The 20,291-nt window shown below is 36.8% G+C and overlaps 1 protein-coding gene across 3 annotated transcripts; it reads left to right on the forward strand.

Moving 5' to 3' along the window:
* The first annotated feature begins 1,158 nt into the window (after nucleotides 1-1,158).
* GPRC6A (G protein-coupled receptor class C group 6 member A) lies at nucleotides 1,159-19,467 on the forward strand. Of its 3 annotated transcripts, none has more exons than XM_012753823.2 (6): nucleotides 1,159-1,419; nucleotides 3,711-4,014; nucleotides 6,690-7,529; nucleotides 13,034-13,246; nucleotides 15,500-15,623; nucleotides 18,296-19,467. In XM_012753823.2, the coding sequence occupies exons 1-6, from the start codon at nucleotides 1,226-1,228 to the stop codon at nucleotides 19,408-19,410; spliced, it is 2,790 nt and encodes a 929-aa protein (XP_012609277.1). In that variant the 5' UTR covers nucleotides 1,159-1,225; the 3' UTR covers nucleotides 19,411-19,467. The 3 variants fall into 3 exon arrangements, with proteins under 3 accessions (XP_012609277.1, XP_012609279.1, XP_012609278.1); XM_012753825.1 differs by having other exon boundaries at nucleotides 1,182-1,419; nucleotides 6,690-7,001; XM_012753824.1 differs by lacking the exon at nucleotides 13,034-13,246 and having other exon boundaries at nucleotides 1,182-1,419.
* The last annotated feature ends 824 nt before the right edge of the window (nucleotides 19,468-20,291 follow it).

The raw sequence follows: 20,291 nt of genomic DNA on the forward strand, positions 1-20,291 counted from the left end.
TAAGCATTTGAAGAGTCTTCAAATTCTTTTATGTTTATTAAACTTTCTGGATAACTGAAATTAACTGGTTTGCATCCTAATAGGAAATCCTGACATTAGTAAAAAAGGTAAAACTTAAGAAAACATTTGAACCTGTGTGATGGGCTGTGATTTCTCTATTCCTCAGTTGGCATAACCCCACATGTCCTTGGAATCTAAGGTTAATTGAGATAATGAAAAAAAAATGCCATCATACTCTTTTATTTTTTGAAATTCCTTTAAATGTATCTGCTACCCATCAAACAAACTGGATGTGTTGAATTTATAACTGTTTGCCCATGAGATATTTTCTCTTATCAAATATTTTTAAAAGATCGAATTTGAAAACTAAATTTCAAAACTTTAAAATTTTTCTTAATTGTGCCTAAGTTGCCAAGGTTTATCTATCCTCTGTTGAATTCCAAAGATGTCCATCAAATCTAGTTCAGACTCCTAAGCATTTAAAAACATGTAGCCTTAAATTAGTTGCAAATTTATAAAAATAATATAGCACAAACAATGGTGGAAATGTCAATAATCCCTGAAAAGACCTTTCCTGTTCAAAGCAAAACACTGTATTAGACAAATTTCATCTTGTTTTTAGCTTTGCCCATCACCACAAAAGCTACTTATTTCTAACATGTGCAAATTGGATATGACTAATACCTAAATTTAACTGACTTTCATTTTTTTTAATGGAGCTTTTCAGGAAAAACAAAAGCAGGTTCTTTTTTCTAAAGAGTTGACTAAACTATATTGAATTCTTTGTGCCTTGAATGTTATACCTTTGGAAATACAGCAGTCTATTTCTAAAATGGAAGATCTTTCCCAAACTGCTTCTTCCTGACAGTTCTACATTCTGTTTCAAAAGAAATGCCAGCATGACTCAAAGCCCTTGACTTATCACTGGAGTAAAAGAGTACTATTGCAATGAGACCTGTGTTTGTAATTCTATCAGCTTTTACGTAGCACGACGACTGCCACACATCTTCAACACTGGAATCTTAGAGAGAGCCTGATACGTTCTTATTGGTGAAAGAACTGTTTTGACTATCATCAGGTATCTGAATGTTGAGTGTTTCTGGCGCTTGACACTGTCCTATACCTTACAAGGTGTTTACAGATGAAATAGGAACCTTGTTGTTGGCACTCTGTGAGCTTAATGATTCCTAAGAACTCACATGAACTCAGCAAGTGAGATAGAAATATGGCATTATTGATTATTCTGATTACCTGCTTTGTGATTATTCTTGCAACTTCCCACCCTTGCCAGACCCCTGATGACTTTGTGGCTGCCACTTCTCCAGGACATATCATAATTGGAGGTTTGTTTGCCATTCACGAAAAAATGTTGTCCTCGGAAGACTATCCCAGGCGACCACAAATCCAGAAGTGTGTTGGGTGAGTAAAGCCTCAAAAAACACATTTAGATTTCAATATTATTCTATGAGACTAGGACATGTGAACTGTTTACTTGTATTAACATCTGAATTATTTTAATAAAATTTAAACTCATATGTATTTTAAGTTGCATAAGATTAATCTTGCAATCCCACCTTAAAAGGGAGATACATCAGCCCTATATGCATAATCAAATAACTTCCATGTGCAGAAGTAATGAATGCTTTTCATTAATGTATTTATTTAGATTTTGCCTTAAAAAATTAACCCCTGAAGTCACTTGAGAAGACACTGTAGACTGTTCTTTACCACAAGTATACATAGCCCATTTGTATTTCTAGCAACTACAACATGTATTTTGTTTTAAAATGGATCTATTATTTGATGCTTGTTTAAAATAGAATACATTTTTCCCACATTAATATTTTTTGTCAATGCTGTATTCATTTTATTCTTGAAATTATTTAATTATTTCGTGATATATTAAGACCGTCCTCAACTCAAAGTGTTTTTTCTTCCTTGATGAACACTTAGCATCGAGAAATCTTAACTATGGAAAAGATATTTGGCACGGTATAATGTGGAAAAGTAAAGCTGGGTGGAGGGTGTTGCAGATAGATTTTTTTTAAGGAGAGCAGGGTGTTTGAATTCTAATTTCAGTTTTGGAACAAACTAATTTTGTAAACTTAGGCAAATCACTTGACTTTTTGAGTTCCAGTTTCCATTTTCTCATTGGTAAAATAAAGGCCTGGATAACCTCTGAGGACACAAGCAGCATCCTCTTCTGTTGCTATGGCAATGTGATCCCTATGCTTCCTTCTAATTCTAAAATTCTGATTCTATCTTGATGTTTTTATGTATTAGTTTAATCTCCTCTTTTCTCCTACCTTTTCTTTCTTTATCAAAAGTATTTGCATATTTACTAAGCCCTCTGAGAATGCTTTCAGATAAAATGTGATCCCATGTCACACTAAGATTCCTTCTTAGCATTCTCCTCAGAAAATGGGCATGTTGAGCTATTGTCCTCATAATCGTTGATTAGCAGGAATACCAGGAAATAGCACAAAACAATTCATGAAGATTTTCAGAGCATTGCATTGGTACCCAAAGAATGATTGCAGAGTTCAGGCTGACAATTGTAGGCCAACAATTAGGGATGGAAAACACTAAAGAGTTATTTGATCTAACAAGCAAATTTCCTCTGGGGAAAAAAAAAAATCACTGAATTGAAAAATCTTTTACTTTATTGTCACTCATCAAGAGAAACAGCATTCATCAACATTGAACAAATACTTATTAAGTGCCTACATTACTGGGCCCTATGCTAGGCACTGGAGATGAAGGTGAATACATCAAAGAGGTTCGGACTCTAATGGAGTTTATATGCAGGGGACTCTAAAAATATTATGCAATTTATTTGTTAGATAACCTGTTAGTTTATCCCTTCTCTTGTCTTTGGTTCTCTTTTTAAATTAAAATCTTAATGTTGATTTGCCACATTTCATGTTTAGACAGTCTACAATGGTGAATAGTAATAGTCAAATAGTCTAACTGATCAAAACTTCATTAGCTAAAAGAAAATGTTAGAATATCAAAACCCTAAACAACAATATCCCCCTTTATTCATTTAAAAATTTATCAAACCCTTATTATGTATACAGCATTATTTGTAATCTTTTGTATACAGGAGTGGGTGAAATAAACTTAACAGTAAATCAGTAATCAAACAACTCAGTGCTCTGGAATGATCATAGATCAAGAAGTAAATTGGAAATGCCCTTTGAATGTTGGAATGCCTCAGAACTAAAGTAGTGCACTTTATCTAGGAGAAGGCTTTTTGGCTTTTCCCAGAGCCTATTTAAATGTAATTCTTAAGAGGCTTACCTGGTGTCTAATCACAACAAACAAAATCAAAAAACTAAAAGGTGGGCTTGTTAGTATAAAATGTACTGTGACAGCAATAAAATGCTGAACTCTAATTACCAAAAAGAACAAAAATCAAACACATCTTCATATTGCAGAATGCTAAACTGCATGTTCAAACTGATCCCAAAATTCATCAAGAAAAAGTTAAATCCCATACCATAGACTCCATTTACAAAACTATGATTTCTTATATTACTTTTTATAAAAATGTCACCAAACATTATTTTAAATAAATTTTAGCTACTTCAAGAGGTAAGCTGTACTCACCTAGAAATTGTTATGAAGCAGAGATGTAGATAAAATGAGATATCATGTCTATGGAAGAGTTATGTTCTAATTTCAAAAAAATACTTGTTTCTCAACAGCTTTGAAATATCAGTCTTTCTTCAAACTCTTGCCATGATACACAGCATTGAAATGATCAATAATTCAACACTATTATCTGGAGTCAAATTGGGGTATGAAATCTACGACACTTGTACAGAAGTCACAGTGGCAATGGCAGCTGCTCTCAGGTTTCTTTCCAAATTCAACTGCTCCAGAGAAACTGTGGAGTTTCAGTGTGACTATTCCAGCTACGTACCAAGGGTTAAGGCTGTTATAGGCTCTGGCTACTCAGAAATAACCATGGCTGTCTCCAGAATGTTGAATTTACAGCTCATGCCACAGGTAGGTTTTGTTCTATCCGAGGAAACTAGTTAGGGAGTTGCTTTTACTTTAACCTTTCTTTCTCTTCAGTTATAGAAAAGATACACTCTCATTACAGATTGCATGGTAAGAAAGTACTAACGAAATAGTCACCTATCAGTCTGTCAGGTCCAGTCTGACAGTGTTCAGCTTGATTTGGATAAGACACAAACCTCTACGGGCCTCAACTGCCTTGTTTCTGAAATAACATCAGTCAGGTGCTATGAAGAAAACTAAAGAGAGTAAGGGATATAGGGGTCAAGGAAGACTTCTCAAGGGGTGACAGCCTTAAACCTGAACAAGAAGGGATGCCAAGGGAAGATGGGGGATGAGAGGAGAGTATCTGGCCGAGAATGCAGCAAGTGCAAAGTTGGAATGTCCAACGAATAGCAAAAAGGTCAACCTGGCTAGATGAGTTTGAGCAGAAAGGAGCAGAGTAAGAAATGTATTTGTACAGATAGGCAAAGACCAGCTCATATAGCATCTTGAAAGACATAATATAGTTTACATTTTGTTCTAAGTATGATGGGAAGAATTTGAGCAGAGACTGTAGAGTTACTTATCTTCCTGGAATGTAAGCCAATAATAAGAAGAAATTAAACAAAAAGATCTCTGAAAATCCAAAACAGATATTAGAGCAACCTGCACAAAGTCCTTGCACATTATTCAGGATCAAGCAAGTTCCCTCTGCTTTCATTTTGAGCTTACTTACCTTTGTATCACACCACATTGTAACTCTCTAAGTCACTGCTCTCTAAACTCAAGGAAGATTAGAAGCCAAAATTTGGAAAAGAAAAAGGCTTATAGTCAGATTATCAAGAATTTACCATCTGACAGAAGTGAGCAAGCAGAAAAATATATATAACATAATGAATGTGTACAAGAATTCAAAATATACAACGTTTTGGAGATAAATAAATACATATACCCATAAAAACCCTCAGAGTTCCATTATATCATAGCCTAGTGGGGTTGGTAATGAAAAATCTAAGTCCAAAATGAAAAATCAAAAAGAATTATTTCCCAAACACATCAGAGATAAGGCTTTGGCTCAAAATTTCTAGATTATGTACAATGCTAATTAGGTGACACATAAGAAAAGTAGACTATTTTAACAACCACAGCTAATACAAAAATGTAATTTCTATAATAGACAACATAAAAGGAAGGAGGACCCTCTACAGCTAACACTGATTTTACGGAAGCCAGGCTCATACAATGCAGCCACGCATAGCAACATCAAATACTGGGAAGACAACTCAAGTGTAGTGAAAGTCCACTGTGTGTTAGTATCAATTTAAATTTTCTTCTTTAATCTTAACAAGAATCCTATAATTTTACAGGTAAAGAAACTTTAAGTAACTTTCCTAAATTTATTGGAGTCAGGATTCTAACAGTTAGTCTGGCTCTAAAGCCTATTGTCTTTCCACCATACCACATGGCTACTATAAGTAGTAAGAAAAAAAATTACTGAGCAAATAATATGTTGCTGTTGCATCTATAGAAGGTAATAATTCTCCTTAGAATAAAATCACCCCAGTTATAAATCAGGCAAAATTTTGCACACACTATTAGGTAGGTCTTTCAAAATGCTAATTCTTATTTGACTAGATCAGGGATAAGAAAACCACAGCCTGCAGTCTGAATGTAGCTCTCGTACTCTTGAGTTGTCAAGCTAAGAATGGTTTATACATTTTTATGAGGTTGTAACAAAAATATAAAAATAGAAAAAAGAAGATATGACAGAGACCATATGCAACCAACAAAGCTTAAAATATTTTATATCTGGTCCTTTATAGAAAAAATTTGCTGGTGTCTGAACTAGAAGCTTATTTGACTGGATAATTTTACCCAGAATAAAACCTCCAGGATTTGGCAGGGCATGGTGGCTCATGCCTGTAATCCTAGCAGTTTGGAAGGCCGAGGCGGGAGGATTGCTTGAGCTCAGGAGTTCGAGAGCAGCCTGAGAAAGAGCTAGACCCCATCTCTACTATAAATAGAAAGAAATTAGCCAAACAACTAAAAATAGAAAAAATTAGCCAGGCGTGGTGGCACGTGCCTGTAGTCCCAACTACTCGGGAGGCTGAAGCAGGAGAATCACTTGCGCCCAGGAGTTTGAGGTTGCTGTGAGCGAGGCTGATGCCATGGCACTCTAGCCCAGGCAACAGAATGAGACTTTGTTTCAAAAAAAAAAAAAAAAAAAACAAACCTCCAGGATTGTGATTTAGACAAGATTTTGCATAGCCTGGTGTCCCCAAATGCATTTTGCTTATTTGACTGGCTGCATTTTTCCTGTATTTACCTTTAAGTATTTAAGTAATATTCATTACTGACCTTGGCCAAAGATATAAGATAGATACAGATGAATCTAGAGGTATGAATGGAGATAGGAGATAGAGCCTGAACCTTGAGAGGGCATATACTATACACAATATGAAATAATTAGAGAGCACTTTCTCTAAACCATCATCAGGTGCTAAGTATCATGACTTAAGCTATTTGTAAAGTAGGAATTCATATAAGGAGAAGGATGGAAAGAAGCAGAGAACTTAGGAAAATATTATGGAAACTCATGAAAATCAAAGAGGGGATCACCTATTTAAGCAGCCACCTGGAGCTCATCAACACCATAACTAAAAGATTCCATCTGTTTCCAGGTGAGTTATGAGTCAACTGCAGAAATCCTAAGCGACAAAATTCGCTTTCCTTCATTTTTACGGACTGTGCCCAGCGACTTCTATCAAACTAAAGCAATGGTCCACCTGATTCAGAAATCTGGATGGAACTGGATTGGCATCATAACCACAGATGATGACTATGGACGATTGGCTCTCAATGCTTTTGCAATTCAGACTGCAGAAAAAAATGTGTGCATAGCCTTCAAAGAGATTCTCCCAGCCTTCTTCTCAGATAATACCATTGACATCAGAATCAATCAGACCCTTGAGAAAATCATGGCAGAAGCCCAGGTTAATGTCATTGTGGTATTTCTGCGGCAATTTCATGTTTTCAATCTCTTCAATAAAGTCATTGAAAGGAATATAAATAAGATCTGGATTGCTAGTGATAATTGGTCAACTGCCACCAAGATTACCACCATTCCTAATGTTAAAAAGATTGGCAAAGTTGTGGGGTTTGCCTTTAAAAAAGGGAATATGTCTTCTTTCCATTCCTTTCTTCAAAATCTGCATATGTTTCCCAGTGACAATAACAAACCCTTACATGAATGTGCCATGCTTTTGTCTGCCTGTGCATATGTCAAGGACAGTGATTTGAGTCAATGCATTTTCAACCATTCTCAGAGGACTTTGCCCCACAAGGCTAACAAGGAGATCATAAAAAAGAACTTCTTCCTGAGAAATGACTTCCTCTGGGATTATACTGAGCCAGGACTCATTCATAGTATTCAGCTTGCAGTATTTGCCCTTGGTTATGCCATTCGGGATCTGTGCCAAGCTCAAGACTGTCAGAATCCCAACGCCTTTCAACCATGGGAGGTACCGATTCACACATCCAAGAAAATCCCCTACCATCATTTCCCCTATTTTTCTTCCTTGCTTCAATTTGCAAATATTTATATTAATTGCTCTTAATCTTATTCCTTTTATAAGTAAACAATGTTAGTGTTTAAATAACATGCATTACTACCCTAGCTCTTTATTCTTGAAGATAATAGAGTTGTATTTTACCTTCACTTCCTACTCTGAGCCACCAAAGTTATGTTCTTTTATTTCCCAAGGAAATTCTGCTTATGGTGCTATTTTCCTTAAGTCATATAGATTATCTCTTCTAATGCTTTTAACAAAATAAGTTATAGCAGACAAGTTTAATAATCCTTTTTGTTTTTACTAAATATGATGGAGGAGGAAACTAAAACTAGGAAGTACCAGAAATATGACTGCAGTTTGGGTCTTCTAGCTGTATGCCCTTTGCTTTTCACTGTGTCTCTGGTAGTTTATAATTCCAGCACCTGCAGTCATGACTCTCACAGTTAGGGTGGTCTCTGTAGGGTGACAGTCTTCTTCAAGAGAATGCTGCTAGGTAAATTATGATATTCCAGGTTTAGATTAGGTACCACTAATTGCATGTAAAAGAAGTTTCTCCCTTTCTTCTCTTTGATTAGTTTGGAGAAACAAAGATTCATGTGGCTCCATTTAGTGAAAATTTTTCATTGTTAGAAACAAAAATCTCAATAATATGTATTCAAAGCCAAACTTGTTTGCCTTGAGGCAGAATCATATCACAAAAAAATATATATTTTAAATTTGTAAGAGAAAAGAAGGTAAAAAGGAATATGACTCAATTCTTCTGACCATATAAGTAGATATCCAGAACAGGTTATTTCTACTTTTGTCATTTTTATTTTAAATGCCCACAAACACAAACATCAAGGTCTGATGTGACCAGCGTACATTTGGGAGGATCATGTGATGGTCAGAGGGTATTTTAAATTGCTCATTTTAAAACTACCTTTCACCTTGTAAGCACAAAACCAAAAATCTAGTGAAGAGGTAAAACTAGGGATTAAGACCTTTTTTAAAAATTAAAAACTGTCTTTTAAAAATATATATTAGTATGTCTAATAGTTTTAAGATGCCTACTTGAAAGCATTCTCTTTGTACTGTAAAGCTTTAATGAAGGATTGGTAAAAACTATAAATTATCTTTTTAGATCACCATTCTTCACTATACTCCAAATTTAGTCTGACATTTCCTATATATTTCAATGGTTTGGGCTGGTGCATTGCAGAAAAATATTTTTCACTTTTAAAAGTGGACTACCACGATGAAACATGGAATTTTAGAAATGAGAGATGGTGAAGGAGAAATGGAGAACTGTGATAGAGAGAGACGGCATAAAAGAGAGAGAGATTAAAAAAAAACTCATAAGGAAAAAGAAAACCAAATAGTAAGATCCACTAAAGATCTGGGAAAGTATTTTACATCAGGAATAAGTCTCAAACATTTTGAGGAAAAGACCTGAGAAAGCATAATCTAAGCAGAGTCTTCTAAAATGTTTTATTTAAACACTAGGAGTCTGAGGTCATTCTTTTTGCCCCCAGAGTCTGCTAATCTAGAAACAAACAGAAACGTATCAGGAAGGAGGAACAGCGGGGTGACTTGCTCCTTTGATCATAATGTGAGTGAGCCACATCTGGTCAGTGCCATATTCAGTGGGACGAACAATTCAAAAAATTGTATTTTTATGAAGAAATCTCCATAGACATTAAATTTAAAAGATAAAAAATATTTAGTGTTCCTAATCAAAGATATATTTCTAAGGATTACTTTGTCCCCTAGCAAAATTACTAATATTTAAATGACATTTTCTGAATGATTTTAGATTCCAATAATTTTAATCTATTAGATTAAAATTAGATCTTCCCAGTGTTTAGGTTAGTGGGTTAGATCTTCCCAGTGTTTGAGGGTGTTACTTACTTTGGCCCTATTATTTGATGATATTTCTGAGCAGTATTCTGGGACGGCGCAATCACGCTTGTTTTACTTCAACAGATTTTTAATGTTTCTCGGATGTGTATGAGGATACCACCTCCTTGCTGTAACTCGTAATTTGTGTTTTCTTTTTGTTTTCCTTTATTTTTGATGATATATAGAGTAGTACATGATGTGAGATGGTATTTATTTAGCAAATATCTGTCGAATGTCTCAACGTTCCAGGCATTGTGTTGAGGGTTGAAGATATTAGGAACAAACATCTAACGAGTTGTAGGACGAACAAACTATATTACATCTAAGGAACTATGTATTAACCGTATTAACATCCAAGGAGCTGTATTACGAACAAACATATAAGGAGCTGTGTCCTGCAACACAATGTAGGATGATACATTACAACATTTTATATAAATACAAGGTAGCAAAGAAGCACATAACTGAGGCAGCTAATCCAGTATTACCAATTCAGAGAATATTCTCCAAAAAAACATGGCATCTATAGTGAATACAATGGACAAATAGGAGTTAGCCAGGACAGAAATACTCCAGCAAAGACACAGAAGAGAGAGCATGACATTTTCAGGGGACAGAGAATAGCGCCATAGAACTGAAGTCTTGCATGGAAGCTGTAGACAAATGATACTGGAGGAGTTAGTGAAGGACACATTACTAAAGCCTTGACAATCACAGCATCTCAAACTTTAATGTGCAGCTGATTGCCTGAAAGTCTTATTATCATGCAAATGCTAATTCAGTAGTTGCACAGTGATACCTAAAAGTCTTCATTTCTAACAACTGCCCAGCCCAGGAGATACTGATACTGCTCGTACGGGGACCACCCTTTAACTATTAATAGAAAGATTGCAAACTATGTTTTAAGGTTTGGACTTGAGAGAGTAAAATGGAGCCAGTTAAAGATATTTTTAGGCAGGAGAGTGATGTGATATGTTTTCTAATATAGAATAGCATTCCAATTGCAGTGTGAATTGGCTAGAGAGGACCACAATACTGGAGGTAGAAAAACCAATTTGGTAATCTGGGCATAAGATAAGAATGTCTGTACTATAGATGTGACAGTAAGGATGGAGAGATGTATACTTGGATATTTAAGAGGAAGGATGATGAGCATGTATAGATAGATTGGATGTAATGGATGACAGAGAGAAGCAAAGATATTGCCAATGATTTAAAATTTGGGCAACTGGTGCAATTTATTGAGATGAAAACAGAGGAAAGTGGAAGTGTGGTGGGAAGAAGAAATTTTATAAGCATTGCATTTTGGAGATGTTGAATTTGAAGAACCTATGAGACATGCAAGTGTAGCAATGGTGGTTGCATATTAATCCAAAGTTAGGAGAGACGTGAGAGTGATTTTGGAGTGGTAATAAGAAGAACTAATAATTTTTAAGGCCTATGGTTCTAGATACTGATATACATCACCTCTAATCTTTAAAATATTATGGTAGGTCCACAGGACTCATATTCTTTACACTCTATCTTAAGGAAGTGGTAAGAGAAAGTGTTATTGGTGGCCATTGTAGTTATTTAGAAATGGATGGGATTCCAACAATAAAGATGTGGCTCATGGTCACTCACATAGTTAGCAATGAAACTATCCCAGCCTTGGGTCACTGTGCTTTTTGCTACAACATAGAACACTTTGAAAAAGAAAAAGGTATATTTTGGGTACCAGGATAGAGATGTAAGGCTGTTTCCTCTGCTAGTTTAGTGGCATAGATATCTCTTTCCACAGCAAGCTTACTTATGGAGATAGAGCAGACATCAGCACAGTTAGGGGAATGGAAAACAATGTCAACCATAACACCTTAATTAGTGTGACCTCCTGGCCTTGTGTTCTTAAAAACAGGGCATTACTACACACAAGTTAATAATATAATAATTTAAATGGAAATCCCATTTTCTGAATTTTATAGTGTCAGCTTACTGTGAGTTTCAGAATCTCCATGAAAAGCAATAAATAATTCATAGAGAAAGCATTTAGTAGCTTAATAACTGGAGTATTAATGTTCAAAATTTACCTTAATCCAGAGTAAATGGTCTATCATACTTAATAGGGAATAAATGTACTATTTCATTTTCCTCAACCTTCTCTCCTGTAAGAACAGGTATAAAATTATGCAAGTTTATTTACATTATACAATGTTATCATTTACAGAACATATATGTGTCAGAACTTTATCCTGTAAAACCTAATTTAATGCAGGAAAAAACAGAAAAACAGGTGGAATTGTTGTTCCAACACAAGAGTGGAAGAGGATATGCTCCCTAAAGAATTGAGTTACTGAGGCTTACATGTACATATTGCTTAAGGAAGGAACAGAAGAAAAACCTGTACACAGGTAGAAGTAAGAACATTGAAGGTAGACCCTTATCTATTCTTTTATTTTTGATCCCTTATTTTTTCCTCCTAAGTAATTGCTAGAATAAAATTTTGTTAGTTAATTCCATCATATTAGATCTAATATCCTCCTTCTTTAAAGGAATCTAATTAATTTACATTCATTAAAAGAACTAGGAAACCTGTGGTGACATATAATAAAATCAAAACACACACATGGAGATTTTGCTAAAGTGATATTTGGTCATTGACGTGACTTTCAAAATTAGTACATTTAGCTTAAAATATAACTTGATATTCTTATATTCTATTGACAAAAATGAAACATTCATAAAAGATTAGCTGAAAAGAAACAGAATAGAATAATTTCTACCTCACTCTATAGATTTCGCAAAAACCACATGGAACCCCCATAGAGTTATGTAATGTGGGCCATTCTGAGTACATTCAGAGAGAGTATTTACTTGGCCATGCTTATAGACCAAGTTAACAGTGGAGCCAGAATGGCGGCCTGTTCCCATACCCCTACTCTCCTGCTCCTCCACTGCAGCACAAGCTCAATAGGGCTGTCGCATTTGTCCATATAACATTTCCTGCCCTAGCTGTATCATATGCCAATTCTCACTGTACACATTGAGTAGCAAGACAAGTAATTTTTCAGACATTACATTTCTTTACTCTCAAGTTAAAAAAAATTACTTTATGAATTAAATTAGAAATAGAATTTAGAGATCACTTTACTATGTACCCAGTCATTAAAACAGACTAAAGAACTGTCGTAGGTAATAAAAGATAAAATAATTGTAACCGTCAAGATTGCACTAGTGAGAGATAGATCCAGGCGTCTGCCCGAGAGGACCCATTCTCAAACTGGACAATGTGAATAAATGCAGGTACTCAGAGTTTCAATATTATAGGCTAGAGAAGCTGCCATCCCTAGAAATTAACTTGCTTTCTCAAACTCACATAGCAAGACTTTGGCAGAAATGAAACCAGAACCCAAGTGACATTTATTCTCAAATTGTTGCCAGGTGGTTAAGAACCACACCCCCCCCCCAAACTGAATCTTCTTTCTTTCTTATTTTTAAGTGATTTTCATTATAAGGCAGTGTTATAAATAGAATAATAGATATACTTACAATGTTTATAGTCAGCATTTGTTTCTGTTTTTTTTTTATTATTATAGTTACTTGATGTGCTGAAAAATGTGACATTCACTGATGGAGGAAGTTCATTTCATTTTGATGCCCATGGAGACTTAAATACTGGATATGATGTTGTGATCTGGAAGGAGATCAATGGCCACATGACTGTCACCAAGATGGCAGAATATGATCTGCAGAATGATGTCTTTATCATCACAGACCAAGAAGCAAAAAATGAGTTCAAGTATCTTCAGGTAATTGTGTTGTAGGCTATTTTTTTAGCATCCAAGTCAATTCGTACCTCAACTGCGAAAGTCACTGACCCCACTAGGAACCTCCAGTGATCCTCCTACCCATTCAGTCCCCACCTTCCATCCTTAAATTACGTCAACTAGCGTAATGCTCCCTTGTACCCTCAATTCCCTTGCCCCTCTCTCTCTTCATCCTGCTTACTCAACAAAAACACAATCCTGGTTAAATTCAGCTCTCTGAGTAATCAATGTAGCCCCTACATTAATTCCCTAATCAATATAGCTGGTGCACACACACATACACACACACACACGGAAAAAGAAAATCTTGCTGACTAGTCTCACTTTAAATTCATGATCTGTAACCTCCAGTGGGCTCTCAGTGCTGCTGGGCAATCAGACTATTGCCTTAGGCCATTAACTCTCCCACCTTCCCAGCTGGCTATTTTATACTTTCTCTTCTCATCTTTGAGTTCAATACATCTTTCCCAACCTCACTTTCCATTGACCCTGCTTTCTATTGTACTAACAAAACTGAAACAATCAGAAGAGATTTCTGGTGTCCCCCTGCTGCCACCTCTGTGCCCGTAACCTTGCCTTCTATCTGGCACTGTGGGTGGACTGTATGCTCCTAGCTCAGGTCAGCTGCTGTACTGCACTTCCGGGTCCCAACCTCTTTCATTTATCCAAAGATATCACTCTGGCAATTTCACATTCTCTCCGGTGTTCTCAATTATTCTCTCTTCTGCATTATCTACAGGGTGATATAAATATACTGTCATTTCTCCCATCTTAAAAAAAAAGACACTCCATTGTTCCCCCACATCCTCCTCCATATATTAATAATACCTATTCCTCTATTTCTCCTTATAGCAAAACTTCTGGTTGAATACATTCTCTGGCCCCAATTTTTCTCCTTCCATACTCTTGAACCTTCTGCAATCCATTCAAATTGTTTCTGTCTAGCTCACCAATGTTAATAAATCCAAATATCATCTTATTTCACTTACCAGCTAATTATCCTCCCTTCCATAAAATACTTTCTTTACTTGCTTCCGTGACAGTACACCCCCTTGATTTTCTTCCTATTTATCTGGCTTCTCCTTCTCTGTCTCCTTTGCTGGTTCTTTGTCATTCACACTATCCCTAAACATTTGGGTGCCCAGGGCTCAGAACCACTCCCTTTTTTGTCTACACTTTTCCTTAGTGATCTTACATGGGCTCAGTTTTAAATAATGTCATTGTATAGAGGGTTGAGGACTCCCAGATTTTATCTTCTGACTTCCAACCCAAACTAATACTCAACTGCCTAAGTGACATCTCTACTTGGATGTCTAATAGTCATTTAACTTAATGTCTCCAAAACAACCCTCCTGACAGTCTCTCCCAAACCCACCCCATTTCAATAAATGGCAATCCCCTTCTCCTAGTCACTCATGATAAGTCCTGCTGGATTCCTTGCCCCATCTCTTTCAATCATACTCCATATCCAATGAAAGTTTTACTTTCAGAATGTGTCCAGAATATGACCACTTTTTACTCCTCATCCTACAGCTGCTGCAATCACTTTTCACCCAGATCATTGTATTAACAGAAGGTTGCTAACTGCTCTAAGCTGCCACTCTGACTCCTTTAGTCTGTTCTCAAAATACCAGAGTAATCCTGTAAAATATAGTGCTCTGCTCAGAACTCTTCCATGGCCTCCTATGTCTCTCAGGGTAAAGGCCAATGTCTTAATAAATCCTACATGACCTGCCCCTCTCTCCTCCCCTATACCTCCCTGACCTCATATCCCACTCCCTTCCCTACACTTAACACCTCCTGCAATCTCACAGGCTTCTTGTCCTCTCATGCATATCTTCCCTTCTAGCTCAAGGACTTTGCACCTGTGGTTTCCTTTGCTGGTAATACTTTTCTCTGTTGTTCATGTGGTTAATTTTTTCACTTGCTTTCTGTCTTTTCTAAAATGTCATCATCTCAGTGAGGCCTTCTAGGGACTTTCTGAAAGAGCTAATTTCTGTAATTTGCTTACAGAAGTTATTAAGGTGACAAGAACTGTGTTCTTCCTAAAGCAGTTTCTCCAACTGAAACATTTCATATATTTGTTCATATTCCTTAAGATGGCAAAAAAATCTGCAGTGTTGTGAAAAAAGACCAAAATATTATATAGTAAGTATATCTTTAAATTAAGTCAAGAATTAATAGGATATTTTTTCTTAAAAATTTATTTGGGATTTCTTTTCACTTTTAATATAGCAAATTCAATCTAAATGCTCCTTGGAATGCAGTCCTGGACAAATGAAGAAAACTACAAGAAGTCAACATATCTGCTGCTATGAATGTGTAAATTGTCCTGAAAATCACTACAGTAATCAGACAGGTAATTAAGTCACTATGTCATGGACAGTGACACACTTGAACTATTTCTCTTAGGCTGATTTTTCTTTTACGTGATTTTATTTTGGTTTATTTTTTCACTGAAAAAATAAAAAAGTTTCCCATACTCCTGCTAAATTAAGTTCCAGTGAAATTTCATTTTATTGTGGAATTTGCTCTATTATATCAGCAGATGCATACCAAATAAATAATAGAGATGTAAAAATAACTTCATTTCCAAGGAAAAATGTCATTCCTTCACAGATACTTTCTCTCTAGCAACTCTTAAAGGAATGCAAGCTCTCTGCCAGTTTTGTCCAGGTATCCCCATACAGATATGCTTGACTTGTAACTGGGGCACAAAAAGTACAAATAAGTAAATGTTGAACTAAATGTTAACTAAATTGATCATAATAGAGACCCAGAGGCACCTGGAGTTAAAATACAGGTATGCATATCCTGGCGATCTTATTTCTACCAAAAGGCAAAAGTTAAGTGTAAAAAAAAAAAGAAATTTCTGTGAGACAAAAGGGACCAACTATTGACAGAGATGAGATGCTAGTAACTGATTGTTTGCCAACCCTATCTTTGACAATTTGATAAGATCAGAGCAAAATACACAATTTAAAGTACAAGAGTGAGGTCAGCAGCCTTAAGAGCTTTAAAAGGAACTGTCAGCACTTTCCCTGGAGTTATGCCTACTTTAAAAGTATCACCCTCCCTTGTTTATTGCAGCATTCCTATTCGTCCTGTATAAAAGAACCCCTGAGTTGGAGTAGTCCCAGACACTTATTCTTTTTTCTTGTTGAGTTCAAGCAGAGAAGTATACCAATGAAAATATCTCAATATTCATGTTCTGTCATTGTCTTACAAAGATGCTGTTTATCCCAGTCCCAAGAGGGACTGTGCTGCCTAAATAATTAGATAAGGGGGAGGGTAGTTTTTCAGGCAATATGGTATCCAGCAACTATCTTCCAAGTGAGAGAATAAAAACACAAAGAGAGTTATGTAACACTTATTTCCCATAAAGATGCACAGAAGTCTTCCAAGGTTCTATCTGGGTTGTCTTTTGACAACCAGGGCAAGTTGCCTCCAAGAACAAGTGTAAAAGACTGAAGACATGTTGGAGGAAAAGCTAGGAATTGGGGTAACCCAAAAGGACATCATCTGCTATTCTTCTGTGCATCTCTAGCACATGGCTCTCACACTTAGACAAGGCCAATGACTGTCCACTGAATGAATGAAATGAAAGACACTAGCTACTGTTAAGGGGAAAACAGAAAAGAATGAATATTTGTAGGGCAAAAGGGTTTGGAAAAAGGAGGAGACTAGAAATGTCATAAAGTGTATAAATAAAAATACAGTCTTACTTTGAGGTAACTAAAGAAGAGGATGCAGAAACTAAAAAGTTGAACGGGCAGTGTGGAATGTGATCAGATGAATGCTCTGAGTAAGGCTTTGGGGGAGCAATTGGTACCCACTATCTTTAGGGGGCTGAAATGGGAAGCAAATGCAATCCCACTTTCAGAGACTCTAACATCAATTATTCATGCTGTCCTGCAGTCAGAATCAGCATAATGCTTTTCAACCTTATCACAGCTAGTGTGAAAGACTCAAATTCAGTAACCTCCTGGGGAAAAAATAAACTTTAATTCTTCATCAAGTGTCATTGATTGCAATCTTGTATTATTTTGATTTTTAGAAAGAGACTTGAAGCTTTTAGGGTGATCCATCCATATTGGATCTTTTAAAAGAACTGTAGCCTCAGTCATAATAGCAGTTCCCACATATTGAGTTTCTATTGTGTGCAATCCTCTATGTGAAGCATTTTATATTTATTATCTCATTGGATGCAGCACCCCAATGAGAGAGGATCTTTTTTTGAGAGACAAAAAATTTGGAAAAAGGCTCAGAAAGTTCAGTTAGTTTATTCAAGATTACAGAAATCATAAGTGGTAGATAAAGGAAAAGGACTTAATCTATGCCTGATTCCAAAGCCCTTATTCTTTTTTTTCTTTTTTTGAGACAGAGTCTTGCTTTGTTGCCCAGGCTAGAGTGAGTGCCATGGCATCAGCCTAGCTCACAGCAACCTCAAACTCCTGGGTTCAAGCTATCCTTCTGTCTCAGCCTCCCAAGTAGCTGGGACTACAGGCATGAGCCACCATGCCCGGCTAATTTTTTCCATATATATTAGTTGGCCAATTAATTTCTTTCTATTTATAGTAGAGACGGGGTCTCGCTCTTGCTCAGGCTGGTTTCAAACTCCCGACCTCGAGCGATCCGCCCGCCTCGGCCTCCCAGAGAGCTAGGATTACAGGCGTGAGCCACCGCGCCCGGCCAAAAAGCCCTTATTCTTAACATAGTGCCTGACCTTCCACCTGTAATAGCAAGTTTATAAGAGGCTAGCATCTGTCCTTAGTGTACTAATTTCCTGAAGACTCACAGCCCAGCTGGCCTTTTTCTTTCTCTTTTTTCTCTTCTTTTTTCCCTTTCACCTTTACCCCTTCTCTCTCATTTTCTTTGGGTCTGTGCATGTTTTATTTTAATAAGTAACCAATATGACAATTATTTATATCTGTTTTCTACTCGGGACTATTATTGAGGAGGAGTTTCATTTCTAGTATTGTGAACCTAGTTTAATGTTTGCAATGTAACCCAATCACTTCTGTCTTTTAGATATGGATCACTGCCTTTTATGCAATAACGAAACTCACTGGGCTCCTGTAAGGAGTACTACATGCTTTGAAAAGGAAGTGGAATATCTCAACTGGAATGACTCCTTGGCTATCTTGCTCCTGGCCCTCTCCCTACTGGGAATCATATTTGTTCTGGCCATTGGCATAATATTTACAAGAAACCTGAACACTCCTGTTGTGAAATCATCTGGAGGATTAATGGTCTGCTATGTGATCCTCCTCTGTCATTTCCTCAACTTTACCAGCACAGGGTTTTTCATTGGAGAACCGCAAGACTTCACGTGTAAAACCAGGCAGACGCTATTTGGTGTAAGCTTTACTCTCTGCATCTCCTGCATTTTGATGAAGTCCCTGAAAATTCTGCTAGCCTTCAGCTTTGATCCCAAGTTGCAGAACTTCCTGAAGTGCCTCTATAAACCGATCCCTATTATCTTCACTTGCACAGGTATCCAAGTTGCCATTTGCACACTCTGGCTCATCTTTGCAGCACCTGCTGTAGAGGAGAATATCTCCTTGCCCAGAGTCATTATCCTGGAATGTGAGGAGGGATCCATACTTGCATTTGGCACCATGCTGGGCTACATTGCCATCCTTGCCTTCATTTGCTTCATTTGTGCTTTCAAAGGCAGGAAATTACCTGAGAATTACAATGAAGCCAAATTCATAACATTTGGCATGCTCATCTACTTCATAGCTTGGATCACATTTATCCCCATCTATGCTACCACGTTTGGCAAATATTTGCCAGCTGTAGAAATTATTGTCATTTTAATATCTAACTATGGGATCCTCTGTTGCACATTCTTCCCCAAATGTTATGTTATTATTTGTAAGCAAGAGACTAACACAAAATCAGCCTTTCTCAAGACTATTTATAGTTACTCTTCCCACAGTGCAGACGGACTTGCCATGAGTCATGCTTCACTGGACTCCATTAACAGCAATATCACAGTGGCCAATCCCAGCTCTAGTGGCAAGTCTGCAACCTGGCAGAAAGGCAAAGATCTTCAGGCACAAGCCTTTGCACACTTGTGCAGAGTAAATGCCACAAGTATTTCTAAAACTTTGCCTCGAAAAAGAATTTCAAGTATATGAATGAGCCTTAGGAGATGACATATTCTGGAATAAGACATTTCTAGGCTCTTTGCATCTAATATGTACATTTACTTCCCAGAAAATATGTCATATGTGTTTTTTCACTGCAATCTTCACCAAATTTTGGTTGAACAATCACTCTGTCCAACCACCTATTTAACAAATAAAATAGAGCCTTCAGTTTGAATCTCCATTCTCTACGACATTCATCAACCTCCATCTCTGCCTCCTTCCTCTCAGGCACCCTGGTAAAGGTTTCTTTTCTATTTGAAGTTATCCCATAATATATTATTCCTATTCCATTCTCTCTCATCTCTTCCCAGACCTCTTTCTATGGCTTCTTCTCCCTTGAACATCTATGCCTTTCCTATCCACTGCTTAGTCCTGCTAAACAAGCACTTGAGCAATTCCCAAGTGGGAAGGGATGTGCATAGGGCACTAGAACAGTATCGTGAAATGGCACTTAGCCATCCTGGGAGATGATGGGAGGGTTTAAGAGAAGACTAAATAAAGGTATGATATTTAGGTGAAGCCCTAAAGGATGAGTAGGAGTTAACTAATCAGAGAAAGTACAGAACAGCATTCTAGATAGAGGGGGAAAGCTGGAGCAGTAGCAAAAAGTGTGACTAGAAGGTGTTTTCAGAGAACTACAGTTATTTTGGTATTACCAGAGAGGAATCCTCTTTGGTGTGCAGAGGTTAGGTCATAAATGAATGCTACAGACTACAGTTTCTTGTGAAGGAGCTTAGGTCTTTATCCTGTGGGCAGTGGGTAGTTATCAAAGTGTCTGGCAGAAAGGGGACAGGCAGCTGAAACTCCCATTTTAGATAGATCACTCTGATACAAAATGGAGGATGGGGCCACCTTAAGAGAGGATTAGG

The sequence above is a fragment of the Microcebus murinus genome, chromosome 5 (genome assembly GCF_040939455.1).
Source record: "Microcebus murinus isolate Inina chromosome 5, M.murinus_Inina_mat1.0, whole genome shotgun sequence".
Lineage (NCBI taxonomy): Eukaryota > Metazoa > Chordata > Mammalia > Primates > Cheirogaleidae > Microcebus > Microcebus murinus.

What these genes read in the sequence shown, in the direction of transcription:
- GPRC6A (XM_012753823.2), top strand. Translation starts at nt 1,226, where the DNA reads ATGGCATTATTGATTATTCTGATTACCTGCTTTGTGATTATTCTTGCA. An exon ending in ATGAGTTCAAGTATCTTCAG is followed by an intron (nt 13,247 to 15,499) that starts GTAATTGTGTTG and finishes CTTTTAATATAG; the next exon opens with CAAATTCAATCTAAATGCTC. An exon ending in TCACTACAGTAATCAGACAG is followed by an intron (nt 15,624 to 18,295) that starts GTAATTAAGTCA and finishes TCTGTCTTTTAG; the next exon opens with ATATGGATCACTGCCTTTTA.